Source organism: Nyctibius grandis, chromosome Z (genome assembly GCF_013368605.1).
Source record: "Nyctibius grandis isolate bNycGra1 chromosome Z, bNycGra1.pri, whole genome shotgun sequence".
In the NCBI taxonomy this organism is placed as follows: Eukaryota; Metazoa; Chordata; class Aves; order Nyctibiiformes; family Nyctibiidae; genus Nyctibius; species Nyctibius grandis.
In genome coordinates this window covers 19,992,522-20,019,806 of record NC_090695.1, presented here as the reverse complement: position 1 = coordinate 20,019,806, position 27,285 = coordinate 19,992,522, and the positions used below count along the sequence as shown (strand labels likewise).

The following is a 27,285-nucleotide window of genomic DNA, read 5'->3' as shown; positions in this document are numbered from 1 at the left end:
GTTCTCTGATGTGAACCTAAGATAGCTTGGTTCATTTGCTTTCTAGGAGGTTGTGCTGTGTCCTGGACTGCTTGACTATGAGGAGAAAGGTGGGACAAGACATGCATCTCAAACTCTGCTTTTTACGAAAATGTTGAAAGAACTTTGTTTCCATATGACACGGAATAGGAACATTTCTGAAGTTGAACACTTTGGCAGGATAGAAAAACAATTTCCTACTCAACTTTAATGACGTATGTTTTTCTTGGAAGAAAGTGCACTCATGCCATGTTACGTAAAATATCAGTATGGTGTCCTTATTATGGAACTGTTTTTTACTGAGTTTTTAGCTTGATTTGTAATTGAATTAACTCAAGGAATAATAATCACATGGTGAGGCATGAACACAGTGATCTAGCAGCCCTATCTGTCTCCTCTGTAAGATTACAATTTTGAATGTTATTATCCCTTGAATTTCTGTCCAACTCTGGCAGTTCAACTGAACGGAGTTTAAATTATTGTTCAACTCAAATTGGACGTTTTTACGTGTAGATGGGAGTGCCAGAATTAAACTGTATTTAAACTGTACCTTGATTGCAATGAAAACAAGCATTTGTGGAGAGAAGATGGTTATAGAAATAAATCTATACTCTTGAGGTTATTCATAGAGGCATGTATTTGTGTGGATGTTTGGATTTCCACTCCACAGTGGGATTGGCTTTAGGCTTTCATTTCTTCTCCTTCTTTCATTTTTCATTTTTCTGTCTTCTTTCTTTTGGGTGTTTGGATATGACAGTGCCTTTTTAATTATCAGATATGTCTTTAGCAGAAATCTCCATACACTTCCGCTGACACAGTAGGTTCTCTAAGCCTTTTTGATCATCTGTTAAGATTTGTTTAATAATTCTTGCATTTTCCTTTTCTTTTTTTTTGATTAAATCATGGCTTACTAACACTTACAGGAGGACCATCCTGAAATTCTGTTTTCGTTGTGTGTGTGCGCTGTTTGTTTACTTATTTTTGTCAAGCAATGTTTTTACAATTATACACAATAAAATATTTTTCCTCTTTATCACTTAATAGAATATAAAAATCTAACCTGAGCTGAATGGACTTACTAGCTAGTGCTTCACCAGATTCGCAACCTGTTGCTTCCTGTCAGATCGCTGATAATTCTGTAGGAAATGCAAATTATTTCCCAATTTGTCTTCCTACATCAGTGTTGTTCAAAGTCTTCCCTAAATACAACTGTAGACATTCTATTTCCCTGTTGACTTGAAGATAAGAAATAGAAGAACTTTCTGGCTTTGCAGTTTCTCTCCTTTAAGATATTAGTCTGAACCTGTAGGTGCAAACAAAAATTCTTTGTCTGGGACTGTTCTCAAATATCTTTAACTGGCAACTTTATAGATACCTGTTTGCAAGGTAGTGTGCTAAAAATAAAAGCTACTTCTTCATTTGCTAAAAAAAAATATTTAAACTGCTTGAAGCTAATAATTCCACTGAATTTTTCTTAAGATATTTGAAAAGATTCTATGCTTTATCTAGCAGTATTGACAAGTACCGACAAATGCATATGGGAAATATAAAATAAGTATACGTTCATAGTAAGGGCTTTTTAGTAATCTATTTCAACTAAGAATAGAGATCCTAGACATTATTGTGGATACTTCCCTGCAAAAATAAACTCAATAATCAGTAGTGGTCAAAAAGTCAAACAGAATATTAGGGATTATCCAGAAAGGTACAGAGAACAAGGTAATTAACAGGCATCTGTTTAAAAGCAAAAGGGAATATTTTTTAGCAGAAAATATAATTAAATTATAGAACTAAAAATTACAAAATGTAAAAGGAAATTATATAGATAGTTTCAAAAAGAGATGCATAAATTAATGGAATTACCCATGAATTTCTGTTGATGCCTATTAAATGCAACAGTCCAAATGAAATCGCTACCTAAGGAATTCTTAACATTGTTGATTAAAAGAAAACAGAAGCTATCAAAGTGGGAGGTGGATTGCTTTTACTCTTGACCTTTTCCTAAAACAGTTTCCCTAAGCATCTCCTTCAAACTGTCTTCAGAGTGGATACTGGCTAGGTGTAGTATAAATATGAACCTGCACGGCCATCCCTCCCTCGTTCAAACTGGATAAAGAAACTGTTGTAATATAAAATTTATTTGTTTTTCTGTAGAACTTAAACTGGATATATAACAACACTCTCAAATATTTGTTTATTCTGAATAGCAACTTTCTGGTATGGATTGTTTACTACTGGTGGGTAAACAGAACACCCTAATAAAATTGAAGCCATCGCTAGTAAACAAATAATATCTCAAAGCCTTGTTCACTCAGTAGTTCAATATTAGTGAACTAAAAGGATATGGCTTCTGTACCTTGGAATACAATTTCGAAGGACATTATGAAGTATACAGAAGCTTCCTTAATGTACTTCTTCTTAGTGTGAAATACAGAAACAACTTTGATAAAGTGAACTGCGTAATAACATACACTTAAAGATACAGTCATGCCTCCAAAATTGCATATAGACAAGTTCGGTATTGTCCTCCTTCTGAAGTTGCTTAGAAACAACTTGACATGCAAGAGGTATGTCCCAGCAAGTAGGATGAAACGTTCTTCCCTTTTAGACAATAGGTGGATTGCTTTAAGGCAGCTCTGGTCCCTGATCATAAAAAGATTATAATAAAATAATACCTTGGAAAACAGCACTTGAAAAATTCAGTTTTGATATATAGAAGCTTCTCATTCAAGTTTCTTTACTTATAGTTTAGCATCTTTCAGGAATACTTGTTAAAGTACAGCATGGAATAATGTCTAGTTGCATTATTATAGATTATTTTCTTTTATTTTGTTTTGTGTTATTTTGTTTAGTTCTACTACCTCTGATAGGTTTTTCTCTAAGAAAATTAAAAATTTCAAGGAAGCTAACTCTAGATATCAGCTGCTTACCTAAACTTTGTTGTTTTTGTTTTTTTGTTTTTGTTTTTTTGTTTTTTTGTTTTTTTTTATGGTCTGCTTATAAAAGTAAATTTTAATTTACAAGTTCCTATAGCAGCATAATAGCAAGGGTAGATGTAGTTGAGCTAGATTATGTCTAGATCAGAATATATTGTTTCTTCCTGTTGGTGCAACTGGAGGGCTCTATTCAAAGTGGTAATTCATTCTGTTATACAATTTTCCAGTATTACTCTTTTCTATAACTTTTATTTGAAATTATAGGATATTTTCTTTCATTTTACTCCTATCCCTCTAAAATTTATTTACCCTACAAGTTAGAAGGCTTTTCTGTTATTCACCTCCATTCACAGAGGGAGGATAAAAAAACAGGTTAATCCAGACACCAGCCTATGAACAACCTGTAGTCTCACAACACTAAAAAAGAGCAGTTTGGAAGTGTGATACTGCTTTATACAGACTTTTGACAAATAGTGGGTTGTATGTTATCTGTGTACAAAGAGAAGTAACAGAGTAACAGAATAATTTTCTTCAGCCCAACGAAGTTTTACCTAGTCACAAAGCATATTCCAGTAAAACTCACTTCCAGAAAAGATTCTGTAGCTTTTCTACAGGAAATGTTCCTTTTGTCCACAGAACTAAGTTTCTAAATGTATGTTGCATGTAGTAGATAACCATGGAACTAGCTTCATTTATCCTTTCTTGCTGGAGTGAAGATTTTTTTGTACATTTTTTTCTTCAGCCGGACTTCCACAGAATATGCTGTTTCTTGTCCTGGTGATAGAAACCTTTGCAAAGATTATTAGTTGACATTGAGGATAACGTGTTTTACTTTGCATTTGTGAGAACCTAAGAGTACCTATGTAATCACTTGCTCTGTTTGATGAACAGTAATTTGCTGAATCGTAGCAACAGTGTTACAGTGTGCCTACCTTCTCTTCTTTCCTAACTGTCACCTTATCTGCCTTTTTTATGTTTATGTCTTTATTGTAAAAACAAATAATCAAAAACGTAATAATTGGTATAAAGTCCCTAATGGAGTGAGCGTATTGGTAATTTTTTCCTCTGTGTCCTCTTTGTGCATATCTTCATTATCTACAGAAAGGTAAAACAGTAGAAACTTTTCACCAGCTTGATGTAAAATACTTCTTCAGCAGCGTCTGTCATAATTGACAGAAAGCACAGATAAGATGAATTGGTTGAACATGTTCACTCATTGCCACTGCTAATTATGTTTCTAAAGAAGACTGTTTAGTGTACTATAAGTTTACTTCTAGTTTGTGCAAAAGTTCAGTATTTCTGTCTATTATGTACAGGAGCATCGGAGATAAAGTATGAAGTATGTGTGACATATGCATGGAGAAATTTGTAGGATCTACTATTAGGTTTTAGTAATGATCCTTTGACTATTTTGTGTTTATTAGTCTTGAACTGGAAACATCCTCTTCTGTATTTTTTTTTTTAGGTATTAGGTCTGTAAAACATTTTGTTGGTCAATGGATCTACCAGTTCTTCAATTTTATAAAAAATCTTCACTTGTTTATCTTTTTTTTGTTCAAAACCAAAGATATGTAGAGTTAAAGGAAAAGGAACCATACCAGCTATTTGAAACAAATCAGCTTGACATACTTTCTCTATATGGTAGCAATGTAATGGTTGGAAGACTATAATCCAGAAATGTTAATATTAATGTTAATATTTGAGTGTCGTAAACTTTTTTCTAAGAGAGGTTGTATAAGAAAGACAAAAACCTTCATCTTGTCCAAGGTGGAACGGAAGACTCAGTCTTACAGGTTACCTGACTTGGTAAACTAACTCCTTGGAAGTGTACTAAAGATGTCTTTAAATGGTAGGATAACAGCGTGTAAGCACACTGTAAATACCTTTTTATAGTTACATATCTGTGTAGTCAAAGAATCTGAAGTGGAAGACTGTCTTGGGTTCTGGAGCCTGACATTTACTAGAGACTTATCAAATTTTCTCTGATATTAATCTTGCTCAATGACTAACACCTGATACCTGCTCAGTGTTCAACTAAAATGGATTTGATTTTCCAAACTTCACAATATCTAAGCCTGAAAAATGAAAAACATATACTGGAAATATAGAGAAGCCATATGTGTATTTTAGTTTATACCTAAGTGATCATATGAGCTGCTAAATAACTATGATTTTTGGAGTTGAAAAGTGGGAAGCAAAGACTTCTGGGAAAAGCTCTACACTCAGAGTTGTATCTGCGCTAGCATTAAGAAAGATGAATTTCCCTTTTGGGAAATGACATAGAAGGACCTCTGTCCACTACTTTGCTATGACCGTGTCACACAATCAAGCTCCACCATCAAGGTTCCCTGACGTTTCGTAGTGTGCTTGGAATGTCACGGCCTTATTTCAGGACATTTATTGGAAAAAACTCACTAATGAATAGCCTTATTTCAAGAAGTTGGATGAGATCAATAAAAGGGCTTCATTCCAGGACTTCTGATAATCAGGTGACTTGTTGAAATGCCCAAACAGGGATTCAGGAGCTAAAAGTGCAGTGCTGACATGAAGTTTTTGTCAGCTTCCTCTTGTATGTCCCTGTCAGAAAGGTCCATTTGCAGCAGCAAGTAAAGTATCTATTTCAAAGCTTTCACTTATCCTGAAAGATCTGACATCTGTGATGCCACATTATTATTTTCCTTATGAAAATGAACAGAAGAAACATTTGTCCATTTTAAGTACTCTAGTTTTTACACATGTCCATCTCAACTTCCTTCCCATGCAGAGGGCAGTCTACTTGAGTACACTTAACAGGAGAACTCCAGGTAACAGTAAAAAAAATGATTTTTTTATAACGACAGATATCAAACAGTTAGGGCTAGTATGGGTGAGGCTTTGTTTCTTGATTTTTTAACAGCCATTAAGAGGTTAAATCTTGTCCTACCATTTTTGAAACATTTGGACAAGTATGTCAGCAGCTGCCTGACACATGTTCTTTACTTAGTTACTGAATTTCATAAGACTGGAGGTTATTACTGAAGGAGGTCCTCCATGCAACTGACAATGCATCATGAAGCTGAAGTCAGTGTAGTTGTGCCTTACTGAAGCCCACAAAATGTAAGTCTGTACACCTACAGTTTTTCACTATATGTGCAGCAGGGAATGCAGTACTCTTGCCATAATCGCCTATTTGAACTGATCTGAAATGCAAAACTGTTTATATCATCATCATGACTTTGAATAACTTGCTTTGGTTACTTTTTTTCTTGCTTTTGGCATAATTTTTCTTTTATTTGCATTGCTGAGCATCTGCCTAACTGCAGACATCCTTTCAAGAAACTTATACTGTCAGACAAATAGTCTGTAGAGATAAAAAAGAAGAGCTTGTAGGAAAAATTCTGATTGAAGAAGTGCAGGACCAGGAAAGCTGTCTAATAAATCAATACCTGGGCTGAGGATGTTGAAAATGCACAGACAGTCCTGAGGCTGGAGCCTTGGATTTTGTACTTCTGGGATAGACCTAGCCTACCTCTGAGATAGACCCACCCTACCTTTTCCCAGGTAACAAGTGATAGGACAAGAGGAAACATGCCAGGGGATGTTCAGACCGGATGTTAGGAAAAATGTCTTCACTGAAAGGGTTATCAAGCTACCCAGCAAAGTGGTTCGGTCCCCATCCCTGAAGGTATTTAAAAGACGTGTAGATGTAGTGCTTAGGGACATGGTTGAGTGGTGGACATGTCAGTGTTAGTTTTATGGTTGGACTCGATGATCTTAAAGGTCTTTTCCATTGTAAACCATTCTATGATTCTGTGATTCTAGGAATAAAACTCAGGACCAGGGAGTGCTTACTGAGCTAGAGTTCAGTTCTCTGCTAAATGAATGACCCTAAAACCTCATGCAAATGGGTCTAGGAACCTAAAAGTCCTGCAGCAAGTTCCCAGGGTATCTAACTGAGAGACAGTCATATTCGTATAGCATTATTTTTGTCATCAGTTTCATGTCAGAGGTTTACAAAACTCTGTTGTATGTACAACTAAAATGCCAATGGTTTGTTTGAGAAGATCTATTTCCTATAAAGTCATATTTCATGGATTATTTTTACATCTTTATAGTAATATGGTCTGTTTCTTTTTGTGATGTTGGTAGGCTCACTCTTCTATTGGAATTTGGGTCATCTAATCTGTTCTCTTAGAACAGATGTTCTTCCAGTCCTTTAGGACCTCCCTTGTTTTCCAGGATTTGTTATTGTTAGAAGAGCTAAAGGACTTTGCCAACTTTTTTAGGGTTTTTCTGCAGAAATCATTTGATCTGCCAACTTAAACCTTTTTTTCTTAGAAAACTCTCCATACTAATGGCCTGGAAAGTACTTTCTCTTTATTTGCTTTGAATAAATCATTTTCATACTTCTAAATACAGAACAGAAATAAAGAGGGGTATTTCTTGCACCAGTAAGAATTCCACCATCTCCATCTAATTAACTATACTATCACTAAGAATTGTTCATTTTCTTATGTATGTTAATACTTTTAACTTGTACTGAGATACATAATCACTTTTTAAATGGTGTAGTTATTTTAAACCACTTGAAGAAAGAGAGCAAAACTTTATTCTGGACATGTTTTAGAGGTGTTTTTTGACTAAAAATATTTGCATTATGACAAAAGAGGGAAAGAATTGCCTGACTGTATAGAAGTTCATTTTATTTAACTATTAGATTAAGAGTATGAATCATCATTATTTTCTCTTTTTTCTGTAGTACAAATAATGAGCAGCAATGAATCTAGTCACAGTGAAACTCAGCATTGAAATGGTCTGTGAATAATATAGGCTCATTTACTTTTTAATAAAAATTAAAGAATCAAGAACATTTTACTGGTTTGATAGTTTCCTTGGGTTATATTTTCAAAGTATTAAAATGGTTATTGGTGAGGAAGAAGTGGAGAATGTGTAGGAATGGAAAGTGGAGAATTGCCTGAAAGAAGGACAATGTGTTTAGTCTAGAACTAAAATAGCTATGCTAATAAACAGTGCTGCTGGATCCCAAACACACACATAGCTAGACAGGAATAATTATATCAGTTCTTCAGGTATAGAAGCTAGGACACGGTGATGGTGAAAGAATTGCCAGTGTAACAATGAACATCCATATTAAAGCCAAGAAGATAGCCCAGATATTAATATCCTCAAGCGAGCACCTATTCTTTGTGTCCTGTAACTATACTACTGGCATTTAAAACAGTCAGTACCCACACACTCTCTGTTTAGATGAACTGTTCGAACACTTTTAAGTTGTCATAAATACTACTATGTCAGTTTCTAGTAAAGCATAAAATAGTAATTACTTATTCTAAGTAAAAGTATAAAACAAATATTTGGTCAGTTTACTGAAAATATTTTGGTGCAAATGAATTATTTTTTACAGAAGTAGGTAGAACTATTTGAGATTACTATTTTCTGACTCAAGCCAACCACAGAGCTGAGTAAAGAAGTTGTTCTGTAGGTGGGCTAGAAACAATCTCTTCATTCATTAGAAGAAATTGTTTGCCTCATGTCAAACCTGCAGAATGAATTTTCATTGTGGCCTCTGGCTCTTTGGTACTCAGTATGCCTCTGGGCTGCAAATAAAAAAAATGAGGTGATTATTTTTACCTATTTTTCAGCTACCTTCTAGTTTAATTCTACTGTTGCATGGGCATGATGTATATTGTAACATGGTGGTGCAAGAATACACACAGAGGTTAAGAGGCTGTACCTTTTTTCCCCCTGTTAGTATTATTTTAAAGAACACTAAGCTGGCATGTCAAAGTTGTTAGAAGAATGACTGCAGTGTTAGGGCTTTTTAAGCACTCGGAAGTCTATTTGTTCTTGGAAAAGAATGGGTAAACTTTAGGATATCAGTAGTCATTTGATCCACCTCACAAGACTGAGCAGCAGATGGGAAGGATGGGAGGGTATGTCAGGGTGGGTTGGTTATGGATGATTCAAGAACTGGCACTACACAACTACTTTGTTAGAGATGCATATTGTGATACTTCTAAAAATGTTTTTCAAAGAAAAGCTGAGGAAGATGAGAAATAATCTTGTTAAGTCTGTCAAGAGGCCTGCAGACAAATGGCAATAAAATCCCATCCATGTTTCCAAGTAAGGATTCTTTGCTTTTTGACTTCTCTCAGGCTGTTTTTATTTTCTAGCAAGCTTATGATATGTGGCTGACTTTTGTTCCTTAGATTACAATAATTTATTGTTGCACAAAAATCTATGCTTACTAATGAGCAATTACTGATAAGAACTAAGAAACATACCTGCTAATTGGAAGGCTAGCAAAGGATCTCATGAGCATTAAGTTAGCCAGCAAATGATTCATCAAATTAGCAGAGGGACTTAAGGAAGGAATGGAATAAGGAGGCAGACACTAAATGACCAAGCCTGGAGTCTGCTCTGTACAAAAAGAGCTGAAGCAGGTTAATAGGTATCTAAAAGGACGTCATGTTCTAGAATTCAATTAATTGGTTACAGGGTAGGGATTAACAGAAAGTCTTCCAGACCTCTAACATAAAAAAGCAAGCCTAAAATTTTCTTTTTGACAGATTTCATTAACAGATACCTTACAGGAACTGCCTTTCTCTTGTGTACGTTCTCAGAGATCAGAAATGACAGGAGTAGAACTATTTCTTGGAGTTGCTTTGTTTTTATTAGCAATTATGATCTTGGATCACTTTATGTAACAAGTCAGATACATGCCATTCCAAAGCTTGGTTGTCATTCTTGGTGGTTTTGTGGTAATGACAGCACTGGCTGTTGTTATGCTTGCCCAACAATTTCATAAAAGAATACTGGTATAAATTGCTTATGATTGTGGAAAGCCTTAATTGCAACCTTGGATAACATTATCTATATCGGTTGTCTGTTTTAGGATTATTATTTTCACAGCTCTAACTCAAGATACTTCAACTGTTAACAAGAATGAGGCTTTTTCACTGGTTAAAATATAATGGTAAACTTCCTTTCAAATAAATTAGCACTGTCACCCTTTAGACCACAGATAAAACTGTTATCATCCTTGTGAAAATTTGCACAGGGACAGTCAGAATATAAAACTTTGCCAAAAAAGAAAGAAAAGGTATCTTCTTGAATCCTATTTTGTCCTGAAAAGCAGGGCCTCAGCATGTGTCACAGTTACTTGGGAAGACAAGTGCCATAACCCCAAATGCCCTCAATCTTCCTCTTCCTTTTCTGAGCTTTTCATAAAATCATAGAATCACTTTGATTGGAAAGGACCTTTAAGATCATTGGGTCCAACCATTAACCTAACACTACCAAGTCTACCACTAAACAATATCCCTAAGCACCACATCTACTTGTCTTCGAAATACCTCCAGGGATGCTGACTCCACCACTTCCCTGGGCAGCCTGTTCCAATGCTTGATAACCCTTTCCATGAAGAAATTTTTCCTAATATCCAATCTAAACCTCCCCTGGCACAACTTCAGGCCATTTCCTCTCATCCTATCACTTGTTACCTGGGAGAAGAGACTAGCACCCTCCTTGCTACAACCTCCTTTCAGGTAGTTGTAGACAGCAATAAGGTCTCCTCTCAGCCTCCTTTTCTCTAGACTAAACAACCTCAGTTCTCTCAGCCGCTTCTCATCAGACTTGCTCTCCAAACCCTTCACCAGCTTCGTTGCCCTTCTTTGGACTCTCTCCAGCACCTTGATATCTTTCTTGTAGTAAGGGGCCCAAAACTGAAGACAGTATTTGAGATGTAACCTCACCAGTGCTGAGTACAGGGGGACGATCACTTCCCTAGTCCTGCTTGCCACGCTATTTCTGATACAGGCTAGGATGCTGTTGGCCTTCTTGGCCACCTGGGCACACTGCTGGCTCATATTCAGCCAGCCATCGATCAACACCCCCAGGCTTTTTTCCACCAGGCAGATTTCCAGCCACTCTTCCTCAAGCCTGTAGCATTGCACGGGGTTGTTGTGCCCCAAGTGCAGGACCCGACACTTACCCTTGTTGAACCTCATACAGTTGTTCTCAGCCCACGGATCCGAGCTGTCGAGATCAGTCTGCAAAGCCTTCCTATCCTCAAGCAGATCATCACTCCTGCTTAACTTGTTGTCATCTGTGAACTTACTGAGGGTGAACTGGATTCCCTCATCCAGCTCATTGATATAGATATGGAACAGAACTGGCCCCAACTCTGAGCCCTGGGGAACACCACTTGTGACCGGCCGCCAAATGGATTTAGCTCCATTCACGACAACTCTTTGGGCTCGGCCATCCAGCCAGTTTTTTACCCAGTGAAGGGTATGCCCATCCAAGCCATGAGCAGCCAGTTTCTCCAGGAGAATGTTGTGGGAGACGATGTCAAAGGCTTTACTAAAATCCAGGTAGACAACATCCACAGCCTTTCCCTCATCCAGTAAGCAGGTCACCTTGTCATAGAAGGAGATCAGATTGGTGAAGCAGGACCTGCCTTTCATAAACCCATGCTGGGTGAGCCTTATCACCTGATTGTCCTGTACATGCCATGTGATGGCACTCAAGATGATCTCCTCCATAACATTCCCCGACATCAAGGCCAGACTGACAGGCCTATAGTTCCCCCATCCTCCTTCTGGCCCTTCTTGTAGATGGGTGTCACATTTGCTAACTTCCAGTCAACTGGGACCTCCCTGGTTAGCCAGAACTGAGGACAGAAGATTGAAAGTGGCTTGGTGAGCACTTTCACCAGCTCCCTCAGTACCCTTGGGTGGATACCATCCGGCCCCATAGACTTTTGTGTGTCTAAGTGGTGTAGCAGGTCACTAACCATTTCCCCTTGGATCATGGGGGCTTCATGCTGCTCCTTGTCCCTGTCTTCCAGTTCAGAGGGCTGGGTACTCAGAGAACAACTGGTCTTACTACTAAAGACTGAGGCAAAGAAGGCATTAAGCACCTCAGCCTTTTCTTCATCCTTTGTCACTATGCTCCCCCCGGCATCCAATAAAGGATCAGGATTCTCCTTAGCCCTCCTCTTGTTGCTAATGTATTTACAGAAACATTTTTTTATTGTCTTTTATGGCAGTAGTCAGATTAAGATCTAGTTGGGCTTTGACTCTTCTAATTTTCTCCCTGCATAAACTCACGACATCCTTGTAGTCCTCCTGAGTCACCTGCCCCTTCTTCCAAAGGTCATAAACGCTCCTTTTTCCCCTGAGTTCCAGCCAAATCTCTCTGTTCAGACAGGCTGGTCTTCTTCCCCGCCACCTCATCTTTTGGCACATGGGGATGGCCTGCTCCTGCATCTTTAAGATTTCCTTCTTGAAGAATGTCCAGCCTTCCTGCACTCTTTTGCCGTTCACGTCTGCCTCCCAAGGGACTCTGTCAACCAAGCCCCTAAACAGGCTAAAGTCGGCCCTCCAGGAGTCCAAGGTAGCGGTTCTGCTGACCCCCCTCCTTAGTTCTCCAAGATTGAAAACTCTATCATTTTGTGATCGCTATGCCCAAGACAGCCTCCAACTGTCACATCACCCAGAAGTCCTTCTCCATTCACAAACGAGTTCAGCAGGTGCCTTCCCTAGCTGGCTCACTCAGCAGCTGTGTCAGGAATTTATCTTCCACACACTCCAGGAGCCTCCTAGACTGTTTCCTCTCTGCTGAATTGTATTTCCAGCAGACATCTGGTAAGCTGAAGTCCCCCCTGAGAACAAGGGCTAGTGATCATGAGACTTCTCCCAGCTGCTTATAGAATATTTCATCTGCCTCTTCATCATGGTTGAGCGGTCTATAACAGACTCCCACCATGACACTTGCCTTGTTGGCCTTTTCCCTGATTCTTACTCATAAACAACCCTTTCATCACCATCCTCAAGCTCTAGTCAGTCAAAACACTCCCTAACATACAGGGCCATTGCACCGCGTCTGCTTCCTTGCCTGTCCCTTCTGAAGATTTTATAGCCATCCATTTTAGCACTCCAGTTGTGTGAGTCATCCCACCATGTTTCTCTGATTGCAATTACATCATAGTTTTCCAAGTGGACAACAACTTCCAACTCCTCCTGAGTTCCGTTGTCGATTCAGTTCTTTCAGGGGTGCTGTGTGGCCACAAAACTTGCTTTTCAAGGCGCAAGATAGTATTCCAGGTGGTGACATGGGTCACAGGGTATTTTTCCAACCATCCAGTAGTTGCTTCCACCATTGTAAGTGCATGGTGCTTACCATGGCAGGTTTGTGGTAGTGTGATATAATCAATCTGCCAGGTTTTCCCATGTTGATATTTCAGCCATTGTTGTCCACACCAAAAAAGCTTTATCCGCTTAGCTTGTTTGATTATGGTGCACGTTTGATGTTCATGTGCAATGACCTGTGCAATGGCATCAATGGTAAAGTCCACCACTCAATCACGAGCCCATTTGTATGTCGCATCTCTTCCTAAATGTCCTGATATGTTGTGGGCCCATTGAGCTATAAATAGCTCACCCTTATTTTCCCAATCCAGATCCACCCGATCCACTTCAATTCTAGCAGCCTGGTCCACCTGCTTGTTGTTTATGTTTATCAGTGGCATGACTCTTGGGTATGTGTATGTCTACATGACGTACATTTACAACCAGGTTCTCCTCCTGGGCAGCAATATCTTGCCACAATTCTGCAGCCCAGATAGGTTTACCTCTGCGATGCTAGTTGGTCTGCTTCCATTGCCGTAGCCACCTCCACAGACCATTTGCCACCATCCATGAGTCAGTATAGAGATAAAGTACTGGTGATTTTTCTCGTTCAGCAGTATCTAAAGCCAGCTGGATGGCTTTCACTTCTGCAAGCTGACTTGATTCACCTTTTCCTTCAGCAGTTTCTGTGACTTGTCATGTAGGACTCCACACAGCAACTTTCCACCTTTGATGCTTCCCCACAATGCAACAGGATCTATCTGTAAACAGGGCATATTGCTTTCATTTTCTGGTAATTTATTACACAGTGGGGCCTCTTCAACACGAGTCACCTCCTCTGGACACAGTCCCAAGTTTCGGCCCTCTGGCCAGTCCATGATCACTTCCAGGATTCCTGGGCGGTTCGGGTTTCGCATTCAAGCCCGTTGTATTATCAATGCGACCCACTTACTCCATGTAGCATCAGTTGCATGACGTGTAAAGGGGACCCTCCCTTTGAATATCCAGCTGAGCATAGGCAATCAAGGTGCCAAAAGCAGCTGTGCTTCAGTACCAACCTCTTCGAACTCCTCCAGACCAATTACAATAAGATGCATTTGTCACTCATTCCCACTTAGGCGTACCTCAGCCTCCAACACAGAGAGTTCTTGGAATCCTCCTGTCACTCCAGAAATACAGATGGATTCTGCCCCTTTCTAATGTGATTATATTAGAGTACACTGTGTACCGGTGTCCACCAGAGCTTTATACTATCATGGGGCTGATGTGCCAGGCCATCGAACCCACACAGTCCAGTAAACCTGGTTGTCCTTTTCCTCTGCCTGGCCAAAGGCAGGACCCCTCTGTTCTTGGTTGGAGTCTTCGTTACTTGATTTTTGTAAGTGCAAACCAGAAGTTTCTTCATCAGGGTCAAAAGTACGATCAGCCCTTCTGCTCTGTCGAACAGACACTGGGGCAGTAATCTTCCTGGCTGGATGCCTTTTGGCTGTTGTTTTTTCTTGCAGTTCCTGTACTCAAGCTTCTAGGATCTAGGTAGGTTCACCATCCCACTTGCGCATGTCCTCCGTCTGGTCATGCAAATAGAACTACAGGGTGGAATGTAGTATGCACCTCTGGTACCCTTTTCCTTGAACAGAAAAAGGCTGACTCTTGATAGCTGAGACATTAGTCAGTATGGGTAAGGAAGACCTATCCTTCTTGGATTGCTGGGACAATGTTGGGTCAGTTTCTCCACAGGTAAGACACAGGCTTGTAGGGAGGAAGTGAGATTCTCTTCGAATTCTCAGAGCTGGCTGGCCAGTCAGTCCACAGTTGGTACCTCTGTGTCTGTGCCAGCTCATTGTTTCCAGGATGCTGGCATACGACATCAGTGCACTTCATACAAACTTTTGTCACATGGACTGTATTCACCGGATTTCACCTGGGTTTTGGGATACCTGGTTGTCATCCAGGTTGCTAAAGATCACCTCCACCACAGCTAATTCCCTCCGATACTGAAGACCTACCTTAACGGTGGTCCATTTTCTTCTGGAATGTGCAAGATGTTCCTTAAAAGGATACCTGTCCTTCACGCTCGACAGGAGTCACCTCCAAAGACTGAAGACTCCTGCCCTTTTTACGATCCCTTTGCCAATGGCCTTATCCCTAGCAAGGGATCCCAGCTGCTGGTCTTCCCTACCATCTATTTCCTGACTACCGGCCCCTATATTCCAGCATTGAAGTAACCAGCTGAGTATTTGCTTGCCTGGTTGACGACTGAAACCTTTTCTCATATCTCACAGCTCACTTAGGGATAGGGATAGGGTTGTTTCTGTCTCATTTATGATTTTAGTCTCTTCCTCCATCTGTTCTTGTGAGTGCTCTGCTGCAAAATTGGCTGCCTTTTCTGATTCTTTCTCCTGCTCCCTCTTAGGAGAAGCTTCTTCATCCCTTACTACATGAGTCGACTTCCACTTCCACAGTTTCTTTTTAATTATTAAAATTGTGTGTGCAAGCCAGGACTTGTGTAATGTGTAGTAAATAAAGCATGTAGTTACAGAAACAATGAGGGTAAATAAAATACTAAATAGCTACTCATTAGCTGAGAAGTGTCAATTTTGTGCAATAAATAAGGCAAGGATTTTCTTGAAGTATGGCCATTGAAGTATGACCATATTGATCATGTGATTAACCAGTGTTTTGTAATGTGTAAACATAGGAACACTGAGTTGAGGTGGCACACAAGGCAGTTAATCTGCCTTTTTCTAGTATTTAGGTGTATGACTGGAGCGTTCTTAGTGTTGTTTTTGTAGGTTTTGGTTTATGTTGCATAAGCATGCTATATGAGAGTAATTAATTTTTTCCTTTGATTTTTTGGTCTAAAACAATGTTCAGAAGGGCTGATTTGTGCCCTTATTAGTTTTTCATAGTTTTAAAATTAAATTTTTGAACGTAGTTGAAAGTATTTTTACAAAATAATGTAATTGTGTACTCTTCTGAAAGCAGGAAATAGTTATTAATTATGGTGCAGACAGATTTTTCTTTCTGCCGCTATATGACATTCAGTTCTGTCCAAAGCTAAGTCATTCTTGTGCTCTGTCTTAACTATTTGGAAAAGCCTTACTTATGTAAAAAGGCTGCAGTGGCGGTAGTTGCCAACTGTTGTACTTTTGATCTGTTGATCGGCAAGTGCAGAGCTTACTGGGTATTGTAGCTGTTTTACTTAGTGAAAGAAGCAATTAAGTGTGCTTTATAGAGTACCTACCAATTAGTAACAGAAGAGACTAATCAAGGCAGTGACATTATGGAAGAACCTTTGAAAGTACTAACATGGTGAAAGTAAGAAGATTTTGTGTGGACTGAGTAAAATCTAGGTTGCAAGATAGTGGGCACTCACAAAAAGAACCAGAGACAAGCAGAGGCAGCCAGGGAAGCACCTTTAGTATAAGTCTGTGAGAAAGCCAAGGAAGAAGTCTTTATTATATAGAGAAATAGGCAATAAGAAAGATTTATAAATTAAAATGAAGAAAAAAAAAATTGCTGATTTCAGAGGATATGGATTATGTCAGTATTTGGAGCTTTTTTGGGTGAATTATAAGGTCACCTTATGCTCCTAATAGAAAAGATATCCAAAATTTGGGCTTTGAGGTCTCTAAGTTTGAAGGGTAAGTAAGCATAAAACATATCACCTCACAGAGTAAAAAATCAGAGTCTAACCTGGTTAGTATGCAAAACTTGATGTAAATAATTCTCTAATTAGCACACTTCACTGTAAGCAAACATAAATGTTGTTTTCCTGGTGTTGAAAGATTTCTATTCAATATACATTAACATGCAGTTCAATTTCAACATTTAAAGGATATAATCCTAAACCAAGATCAACATTACAGCAGTTGAAAAACAATATGAAAAAAATGAATGTGCAGTGCAAGTTCATGCAGGCAGATATGAGTTATCAGGTGTTGCTTCCCTAAACTGGTATGCAGGTGGCATTGTGTATGCCATTTGAATGAACTAAGATAATTTGCCTACAGTTTAGAAAAATTGAAACATGATGGTGAAGTAATTTATTGGCAGCATCTCAAATAGAGATTTTGCCATGTTTTATTGGGAAATTGTTGTGGTTTTGTCTATGCTTTTTCATCAATGACTTGCCAAGGTCATCATGTAGTGATTGTGAGGTGTACGTTAGAAGCTGACTTTAGAATTGGGTTCTGTGAGTGATCGGCAGTCAAGGACCGTACAAAAAATTTAACTGGTTGTTTTAATTAATCTTTTATCATAAAATTTTTATTTCCTAATGTTGATCGTTGGTTAGTGTCACAGTTTGCCTTCATCTCTTTCCTTTCTCAAAGGCAGGCTTCTTATGGGTTATTGACGTGGAGAATCTTTAGATCTTGCTCAGTGTTATGAGTCTGTATTTTTCTTGATTAGTCATAAGATCACATACAGTTAAAATGGCTTTACAAGAAACTCTTAACTGGCCTGTTCTGCATCTTTACACCCACCATCTTGTTTTTATATTTCTTTCTGACTTTATTTCAGAAACCACAATTTTTCAGTAGATTATAAATATATAAAATAGGTAAATTCACTGATTCCTAAGAATTTTGAAATTATTGTGTTAAGTCCATATTCATTTTAAAGAAAGAAGAAAAACTGTACATACCAAATAAAACAAGAGTATTTGTTCCTACTTAACCATCCTTATGTTGACAGTTCAAGGTATATACTGCCCTAATAATTTTATCAGGCATTCCAGATTCTTTCTTTATATCACAAAGGTTGCATTACGACATATTACGATACATACCTTAATATATATTTTTTATATGTGTACAGCCTGTCTATCTCACATTCATGTGTTACTGCTGTGAATGCTGGAGCTGAAGGATCTTTTATGTGCTGGTGCTATGTGGCTTGATTTTGATACTTCAGCAAATGCTTTAGAGGCAGCAGCGAGAAGGCCAACACCAACTCTTTTGCTTTTCATATATTTCTTGTATTTCAGAAAATTTAGATCTTTTACTATTGATCTTGATGTTCCATTGTTTGCTGTCTACCTTTACCCATCTGTTTTTTAGGAGCTCGTAAAAGTATCATCTCTACCCTCATGGAACATCATGCTGCACAATTTAAGCTTTCTATTTTTGTTTTTATCAAACTGGTTAGTAGTTTTCTTGTCTTTCATATAGTGATACCATTTTAAGTATATCTACATTCTGACACAAGACCTGTTCCATCTTCTCCATGGAGCTACACAAATATCAGCTTCTTGGCCTCTATATGACTTTCTGATAGTCCTCATAATAAGACAGAGCCTGGGTCCAAAGGAAAATGTCCTTTGTCTTCAGCATGCTGTTCCTCATCCTTGTATACATATATGTTTATGTAGTCTCTTTTGGATCTCACTTTGAAGCCCTTTGCATCAGTAAATGTCTTTTACTCTGTGTCACTCCTTCCCCTAATATCTTTTGAAGCTCTCAGACCTTCAGAATAGTCTTATTTACTTACTTATATTCTGGATTTCTCAGTCATTCTGTCTGAGGTTGTAATTCATTTCATCCCTCTCCCCGCACCACCCGCCCTACACTCCCGGCCCCTTTATTGTGGCAAATCTCTCTTAACAGAGCACACTCTTAAAAAACACTGGTTGGAATTCCAGTCAGGAAACCTGGGCTGGATGAAGAGACCGCTAGGTGGGCAGAAAACTAGTTCCACTGCTGGGATCAAAGTGTAGAGAATGGTGTCTCAGCATCTGGCTGGCAGCTGGTAATGAGCATGTCAGCATGAGGGGTTGGTGCTGGAGCCCATGTTGAAGTGCAGAGTTTGGTACCCACACAGGATACCCTGAAGCATCAGCACAGGCCAGCAAGTGACTGACTGGGTCACAATCATGCTGGAAAGGACCGGGGGGCTTCAATGCACTGCAGGGTGCAGAGCAGCCACACAGTGCCCTCTTCATCGTAAATAAAACAAAATACGTGACAAAGTGACTGTAGCTAGTGGATGAAGGGGAATGCTGGAGGCCAGGAGAGAGCTACCAGGGTGGTTGGGGCCTAGAGCACGCGATCAGTGAGGAGCGCTTGAAGGGGCTGAGCTTATTAGGCTGCTGTGGAGGACGCGAAAGGCGATCAATCTAACGGCAGCCTGCAGCTACTTGAAGGGTAGTTGCAAAATACAACAAATTTAAGGTCTTCTCAGTGGTGGCATGCTGTTTAAGGAGGAGCAAGGGCCGCTGACTGGGAGGTTCAGATTCAACGTCAGGAACATATTCTTCATGAGGAATGTGGTGCAGCACTGGAGCAGGTTATCCGTGGAGGCTGGGGAATTTCTGTTGTTGAAGGTTTTTGCGGTTCAGACAAAGCCATGGCTGATTTGATCTAGTGTTGATGATAGTCCCATTTTGAGCATGAGGTTGGACTGGACAACCACATGGTGACCCTCCTGAACAGCAGTTCTATGATTCTGTGAGTAAACGTAATGCTATACAAATTCACAAATAAGGCAAAACCAGCAATGCATGTTTTTCTTCTGTTTTGCTAAGATGAGTAAAATCAATATGATCACCATTTCCTGGTTTAGATGCCTGAGTATTTGTGCCTGAATCAGTGGCCTGTTTTTCTACAAATTGATTTAATTATGCATTGTCATTGAAATATACGTTAGGTGCCTATTGTTTGATTTCTCCAAAGCTTGGCTTTAATATTTGGGTTGGAATTCTTCCCTTTCCCTTATGGTTTTCTTTGTACCATAATCTTCTACCTCTCTAATTTGTGCATATGAGTTGAAGAAGTTGCCCAGTGAGTTCACTTTCTCAGTTCATCTATCTCATTCTGATTGTCTGTGGCTGCAATTCAAGAATTTTTATGATTTTCAGAGCTGCCAAAAAAAATCAGCTGATGAGGTGAATCAAATAACCTCATGTGATAGACTATTTTTAGCTCTGATATCAGCATTTTTCATTTCTTGCAGAGATATAATTAATTTCATTATTATTTTTTGATTTATTTAGCTGTCTTGAATATCCACAATGCACACACTGAAAATACAAGCCTGAAGTTAAACTTCTCCCTGGATGACTATAACACATTAATTCTTGTAGTATTTTCACAGTGATTGATTTTGCTGTTGATTTGCTTCAGAGTACATGCATTAATGCATACAATTTTATAATCTTTTTTTTCTTAAACTACATTACAGCTGGATTAAGAAAAATAGCTAAATTATGAATTTAGATTTTGTGATTAAAAATTTAATTAGAAATAGTTTACTCACAGCAACTGCTCAAGTTCTGAGTATAAACGGAGCTTATTAATATTATGCATCATGAAAGGTATTTCATTAATGGCTCTCCCTGTGCGTACAGAATGAATACACTGCCATGCAATTTTTCCTTGCAGGTGTGCATCAGTCCTCATGAGAAATGTCAAACTGAAGGCCATGTCTGCATAGTAACTGGAGGTGTGATTGTAAATTGTAGGCATAGATCTAGCTTGCTTTATTTTGTATACCATGTATACCATAATGTATATGCAAACTCCAGTTTGGGAGAGGCAAAAACTCGGTGTACCAGTCTCAAGTACTGTATTGGGACTATGAAGCGACTGATACCTGACCTACGTGGAATAATATGTAGCTATATATGCTATATTCCTAATTCTTAGTTTAGATGTAGAAAATTTTTACACTTGCTCAGAACTTGGGTTTCAATAGCAATGGTTGCAGACAGTGGTATCTGTGCTGGGGAATTTATCAAATAACAGTAAAAGACTTTGTGTAAGACATGGAGAAAAAAAGCCAATTTCTTCTCATTATTACAACAGGCTTCTCAGAATATCAATGCTCTCAGAAAAGTAATTGAGAATTTTCTCTCACAATGGTGGGTTGTTTGTTAAAAGTTCCAAAAACTTCCTGAAGAATTTTTCTCCCCTTTAAATAGGTGTCAGTTGGAGATTTCTTTCCTGGATTTCTTTCCTCTAGCTACTACTTTTATTTTATTATTGGTGTTTGGACTCTCACTTCTTCCAAGAAGGTAGACAACTTGTAGGGAAGCAAGCATATTGTGGGAAAGAAATTTGTCTAATGCAGAGCACTTTTGTCCTATATACAGGTATGAGCACATATTTTAGATAGCATTGTGTTAATCTCATCATAAAATAGCTTTCTGTCTGTTTTTAAAACCCCAAATTATCTAAACCTTAGAAACTTTTTACTGCATTTTTTTCATTCTTTTTCATTTTCTTAATAATGATAGTAAAGTACAAATAATATTTGTAAGAAACTAGTTTATGGAAAGGAATTAAAAGAGTTATCAAACTAACATTATAGGTATTTTCTTACCTGACGGGTGTTTTTTTGCCTTGATCACAGGTTTCAGAAGAAACTCTGCGTCACAGCGCTGAGGACGAAGAGTCTTTCCAGGGAATGGAGCCCTATCTTGTGCGGAGATTATCATCCCGCAATATCCAACTTCCCCCCCTGGCTTTCAGGCAGTTAGAACAGTCAGACTGGGATAAAAAGCGTGATACTGAGACTATCCCAAGGCCCACAACTCTTCCACTGAGGATTCCTCCTCTTATTGCCATTACCTCTGCAGAGTCCAGCAGGTAAGGTCCAGCAATTTCTTCATGATTTGACATTTTCAGTGGTAGGTGCAGGACAGCAGATGCTGCTTCTAGGACAGAAGTTTATTTATTTTCTAAATCCCCTAAATACGTGAAAAAGAATAATAAAATATTAATATGTAAATTTGTGGCTGACACTTGGTAATACTGCTTGTAAACCTCTTGGTCATGTCCAAATACAAACACCAGAAAACATTTTCTCTGAACATTACTAGTACTTTGTATTCAGAAAGAAGACTTCTGAAGGCTTGAATAACCATTTTCTTCTTATTATAATAAAGATAGATAGGAGCCTTTTTATACACAGAAAATTTTTTACATGATACAATTTCAAAACAAGTTTCAAGGAATCATGAGAGGATTTTGCCTGCTCCTGTATATCTACATTATTTGTGGTGTAAATGGTTGAACATATTTGGTTATAGTGATTTGTATTATAGTTTCTTCATATTAGATCTGTGACTTATATCATGCACGTTTTCTAGAGTAACTTTTCCTGTTCTTAATTATTTCAGATACCATCCTCTTTTCTGTTTTTATTTTCCAAAATGTGAATTGTTTAGTATGAAATTGTTGCTTACCATGGTGAAGGCAGTGCAGCCTTTTGGTAATCTGAGAATATATACAGAAAAGGAAGGATGAACACACTGAGAGCTGAAATGCAGGACCTAAGAACTTTTGAACGTATCTTCAGAGGGAATACTGTATTCTGAATAATGTAGCTGTGAAAAGAATATAGGACTTGCAGTACATGAGAAAAACCATAAGTATTCATTAGGGTGCTATGGCAAAAAACATCTAATCCTAACTTTAAATATCACCTCCCAAATCTTATTTCCATGTGGATGTCTTTACTTTTGGAATAGGTGAGATCAGTTCTTGAAGCACGCTCATAGAAACACTGACTACGTCCATAACAGCACATAAATATTTAGATTGTTTACCTATATGAATATTTTTCTGAGAGATAAATATAATGTCATTTAGTAAATTTAGAAGATAGAATGGTGTATTGATTTTTTTGTTTTCTATCCATGGAGGCTAGAGAGAAGATTAGTCTGAGATATGGAAGGAAAATAAGTATAGCTGGAATGATTACAGTTCACATACCTGGCCTTTCTAAATTTCAGAGTATTTGACCTTTGAAACTTCAATAGTATTTGGGATGTCCTGTGTAAAATGTGTAATATGCATGAGGTACTCTGTGTTTTGTTAGCTTTAGTAACACTGACTGAAAAAAAAAAATAGAATCACAGAATCATAGAATCCTTTTGGTTGGAAAGGAACATTAAGATCATGGAGTCCAACCATTAACCTAGCACTGCCAAGTCTGCCACTAAACCATGTCCCTAAGCACCACATCTACGAGTCTTTGAAATACTTCCAGGGATGCTGGCTCCATCACTTCCCTGGACAGCCTGTTCCAATGCTTGATAACCCTTTCGGTGAAGAAATTTTTCCTGATGTCCAATGTAAACCTCCCTTGGCGGAACTTGAGGCTGTTTCCTCTCATCCTATCACTTGTTACTTAGGAGAAGAGACCAACACCCACCTTGCTACAACCTCCTTTCAGGTAGTTGTAGACAGCAATAAGGTCTCCTCTCAGCCTCCTTTTCTCTAGACTAAACAACCCCAGTTCCCTCAGCCACTCCTCATAAGACTTGCCTCCAGACCCTTCATCGGCTTCTTTGGACTCGCTCCAGCACCTCAATGTCTTTCCTGTAATGAGGGGCCCAAACCTGAACACAGTATTTGAGGTGCAGCCTCACCAGTGCTGAGTACAGAGGGATGATCACTTCCCTAGTCCTGCTGGACACTCTATTTCTGACACAAGCCAGGATGCTGTTGGCGTTCTTGGCCACCTGGGCACACTGCTGGCTCATATTCAGCCAGCCATTGATCAACACCCTCAGGTCCTTTTCTGTTGGGCAGCTTTCCAGTCACTCTTCCCCAAGCCTGTAGTGTTGCATGGGGTTGTTGTGACCCAAGTGCAGGACCTGATACTTACCCTTGTTGAACCTCATACGGTTGGCCTCGGCCCATCGATCCAAGCTGTCGAGATCCCTCTGCAGAGCCTTCCTGCCCTCAACCAGATCAACACTCCCACCCAACTTGGTGTCATCTGAGAACTTACTGAGGGTGCACTAGATCCCCTCATCCAGATCATTGATAAAGATGTTAAAGAGAACTGGCCCCAATACTGAGCCCTGGGGAACACCACATGTGACCGTCTGCCAACTGGATTCACGACAACTCTCTGGGCTCGGCCATCCAGCCAGTTTTTTACCCAGTGAAGCGTATGCCCATCCAAGCCATGAGCAGCCAGTTTCTCCGGGAGAATGTTGTGTTAAAATGTCAAATACGTATGCTCCTGATGTAGTAGAAGGTCAGAAAGCAGAATGAAAAATATTTCTTCACCCTATGAAAAAGTCCAAGTGATTATAGATTTCTGGAGACTGCAATATTTTCCAGGCTGGATTCAAATATGCAAGAGTAACACAGTTTGAAGGGTATTCAAATAAATTACAAACCTAAAACACACCAGTTATTATTCATAGCTATCTGCTGTACTCAGACAATGATCGCTTCTGTGAGAAGCTTCTCTCTGGCCAAGAATTTGTCCTGGGCATTAAGAAAGAATGTTGTATCCCCCTATGCCATTTGTTCTTGTGGTTGGTAGAATGCGTTTTGAAATTGGGCAAAGCAAGATTTATCTACAAGAAAATTTATTTCTGAGAGTGACAGGGAAACAGCAGATCTACAGATTGTTGAATGGAGTTGCCAGACTGTTTAAACAAACAAACAAACCAAAACAGAACACAACAGCAGAATCAATTATAATTTTGATGTTTCTTTGTAATATAAAATCTTTAGCTTTTATGATTCTTTGTTAGCTAAAGAGCAATTACACTGCTACAGGAAGAATATTGTTCAAGAAATTAAATTTCTCTAGATGTTTAGTGCCATTTTTCAGTTGCTAGCTCCCTCTCAGCTATGCATTTCCCATTTACGTCCTTGTAATGCCAGCTGGACAGCTTAAGAAAGCTATCCTTTTATCTGGCTTCTTGTCTGAATGAAAGTACACAAACTTAGGGGACATATTATGTCTGCAGAAATACAGCTTATGTCCAGTGCCTTCAAATGTATGGAAATGTGCAGGTGAGAAAAGGAAACCAAAGTATGGTTGGGAGACAGGAGGATCCTCTGTCTTCATTGGGTAGGTGAAGGTAGAAGAAGAGCATTTGGGTCATAGAAACTCATTCTGAGGTGGAAGAACTTCACCACTGAAAACATCTTGAAATACAAATGTATGTTTTTGGAGGAATATCCTAAAAGATCCCAAAGATAAAATTATAAAGACTCTCATGCTGTGATTTAAATACCTGGAATGTGCAAAATGAAAAACAATGACAGTGGATATAGTTTTTAAAACAAAATATGCATTCTATTCCTAAACATGCACATATGCATAAGCACACACACACTCCCTTTTTCACTCCCTTTTTCTCTCTTTATCTTTACAATGTCTCAGGATTGTTTCTGGTCTTATGTTATCTTCGCAGAGGAATGAGCTGCACTAATTCAAACAAAGCTTCCATTTTTTAAAAAAAACCCAGCAGAGTAAATGAAAAACGAGAAAGCAAGTATTCAGTAATGTTTTTCTAAATCTTTCACACTTTGTAAACTCTTCTGACACTAAGGAGACATCACAATGTCTTGTCATTCCTTTCACCATTCTAATTTCTTTCCATGCATACAGGGAGCCTGACTCTGATTTTTTTCCACCCAGGTTAAAATGAGACAATAGTAAAGATGATCGTTAAGATGAAGGATTTATGTCTTGAATTGGAAGTTTCACATGCAAAATTGCTAACATGAGCTATAAAAACAAGTGCTTGCAAATTGCTAAACTGAGCCGTCAGCTTGTGGCAACAGTTACATTTATGGAATGTAACAATTGCCAGACTTTCTATGGGGAGTGTTACAAAGAGGCAGGCAATTGCTTTTGATGTTTCAGTGCTCCCTTTATTTTTTTTTAATAAGCAATACATCTAGACTGTATGTATAGAATATTAAATGTAATATTTTACTGTAAGCTAGGATAGCTAGGATATTTGTAGTGTACATGTGACCACATGCTTTAAATTTTGCCAGTGATTCTGTCTTCTTAATACGTATGACTGACATGATGGGAAATGTCATGTTCGTTGGATGTAAACTCCATAAATGTAAGCATACATCACGTACTTGAGAACTTTATTAAAAGTGTTATTTGCAAGCAAAAAGTTATATTGGAGTTGACTTGGTTAGAAAGGCTTTCAGCACAAAATTATATAAAATATTTTTTTGTGTTTCATTTAGTTGTCTGTAATTCAGTATATATAGTGTCTTCTCTTACTTTTTACCCTATTCTTTGCTCAGACATCATTTGGGAGAGGTTATTATAATTGTACAATATAAGATCTGTTTCAAATTGCTTTCGTATTGCTTATGTACAACTGAAAGTGTGTATATTAGTGTGTTTATGAAACTCTAGGGAGCTACAAGAATGACTTACATGATAGCTAATTTCTGAAGTATCTTTTTTGCAATGTCCCTGCTGTCCTAATTTATCTTAATTTAAGTTCTGTGGATTAGATAGGCACTGTACTGCTTAAAAACTTCTGTGTTATATTATCCATTAAAGAAGCAATCAAAACTATTTCTATTGGAAATCAGATAAAAGCTTGATGTAAAATTGTCCCCAGTTTTTCTTTCTGCCCCTTTAAAGATGCATTTAAACTTTTTAATATCTGTTTTTGAAAGGAAATACTAGAAAATTTTTAGTAGCATCATCAATGTAAGTTTGATACTACGACAATACAGACTGAGTGTCCTAATTTCAAATTAAATGTGTCTTAATGTCTACCACTTGCTCGCTCATTGTCTTCCCCCTGTCAGAGTGATACCTCAAAGACTAGATTTGGTCTTCTGTAGTCAGGGTAAGAAACACTTTTTCAAATGTTAAACAACTGAAACTGTGAATCCTGAGCCATGATTTTGCAGTTACTCACCTATTATACCAGCAAAGTAGTTTTAAAACAACAGCTAGAATTCTATATTTCAGTTATTGTTTTAAGGAACTGTCACGGTTTAAAGCTGGGCTGGCTATTAAACCTGTGGCAGACGCTCTCTGTTAACCCTCCCCCCCTACCCGAAGGGAAAGGGAAAGGGAAAAGGGAGAGAGACTTATGGGTTGGAAAGTTAAAACAGTTTTAATAAACTATAATAATGAAAAAGAGTATAATAATAATATTGGAATAATCAAATATATACAAATATATACAAAACCAAGATCGAGCTCCCCCGATGTCGGCCACGTCACCACCTGCACTGCAGGGCAGGCTCCGGGAAGGCCCAGGCTGGGCACAGCGACGGTCGAGAGCTGGATTCAGGGATGCACGGATCGGGATCGGGGGCAGCAGGAAGACAGAGTCCTCCTTGGACACTGGCCAAAGGCTCAAGCCGCAGAAGCAGCCCAAAGCAGCAGAAACACCCAAACACAGCAGAAGCAGCAAGGGAAAGGCGGAAGGGGCAAGAGAAGGCAAGGGG

General features: G+C 38.6%; 1 protein-coding gene across 1 annotated transcript in view; it reads left to right on the top strand.

Annotated features, from left to right (window-relative positions):
• PDE4D (phosphodiesterase 4D) overlaps nucleotides 1-27,285 on the top strand; it is a 564,892-nt gene that overhangs the window by 68,368 nt on the left and 469,239 nt on the right. The window contains exon 2 of the mRNA XM_068422799.1: nucleotides 21,440-21,675. Within this exon, the coding sequence (XP_068278900.1) occupies nucleotides 21,440-21,675 (236 nt within the window). The remainder of the gene's footprint in view (nucleotides 1-21,439; nucleotides 21,676-27,285) is intronic.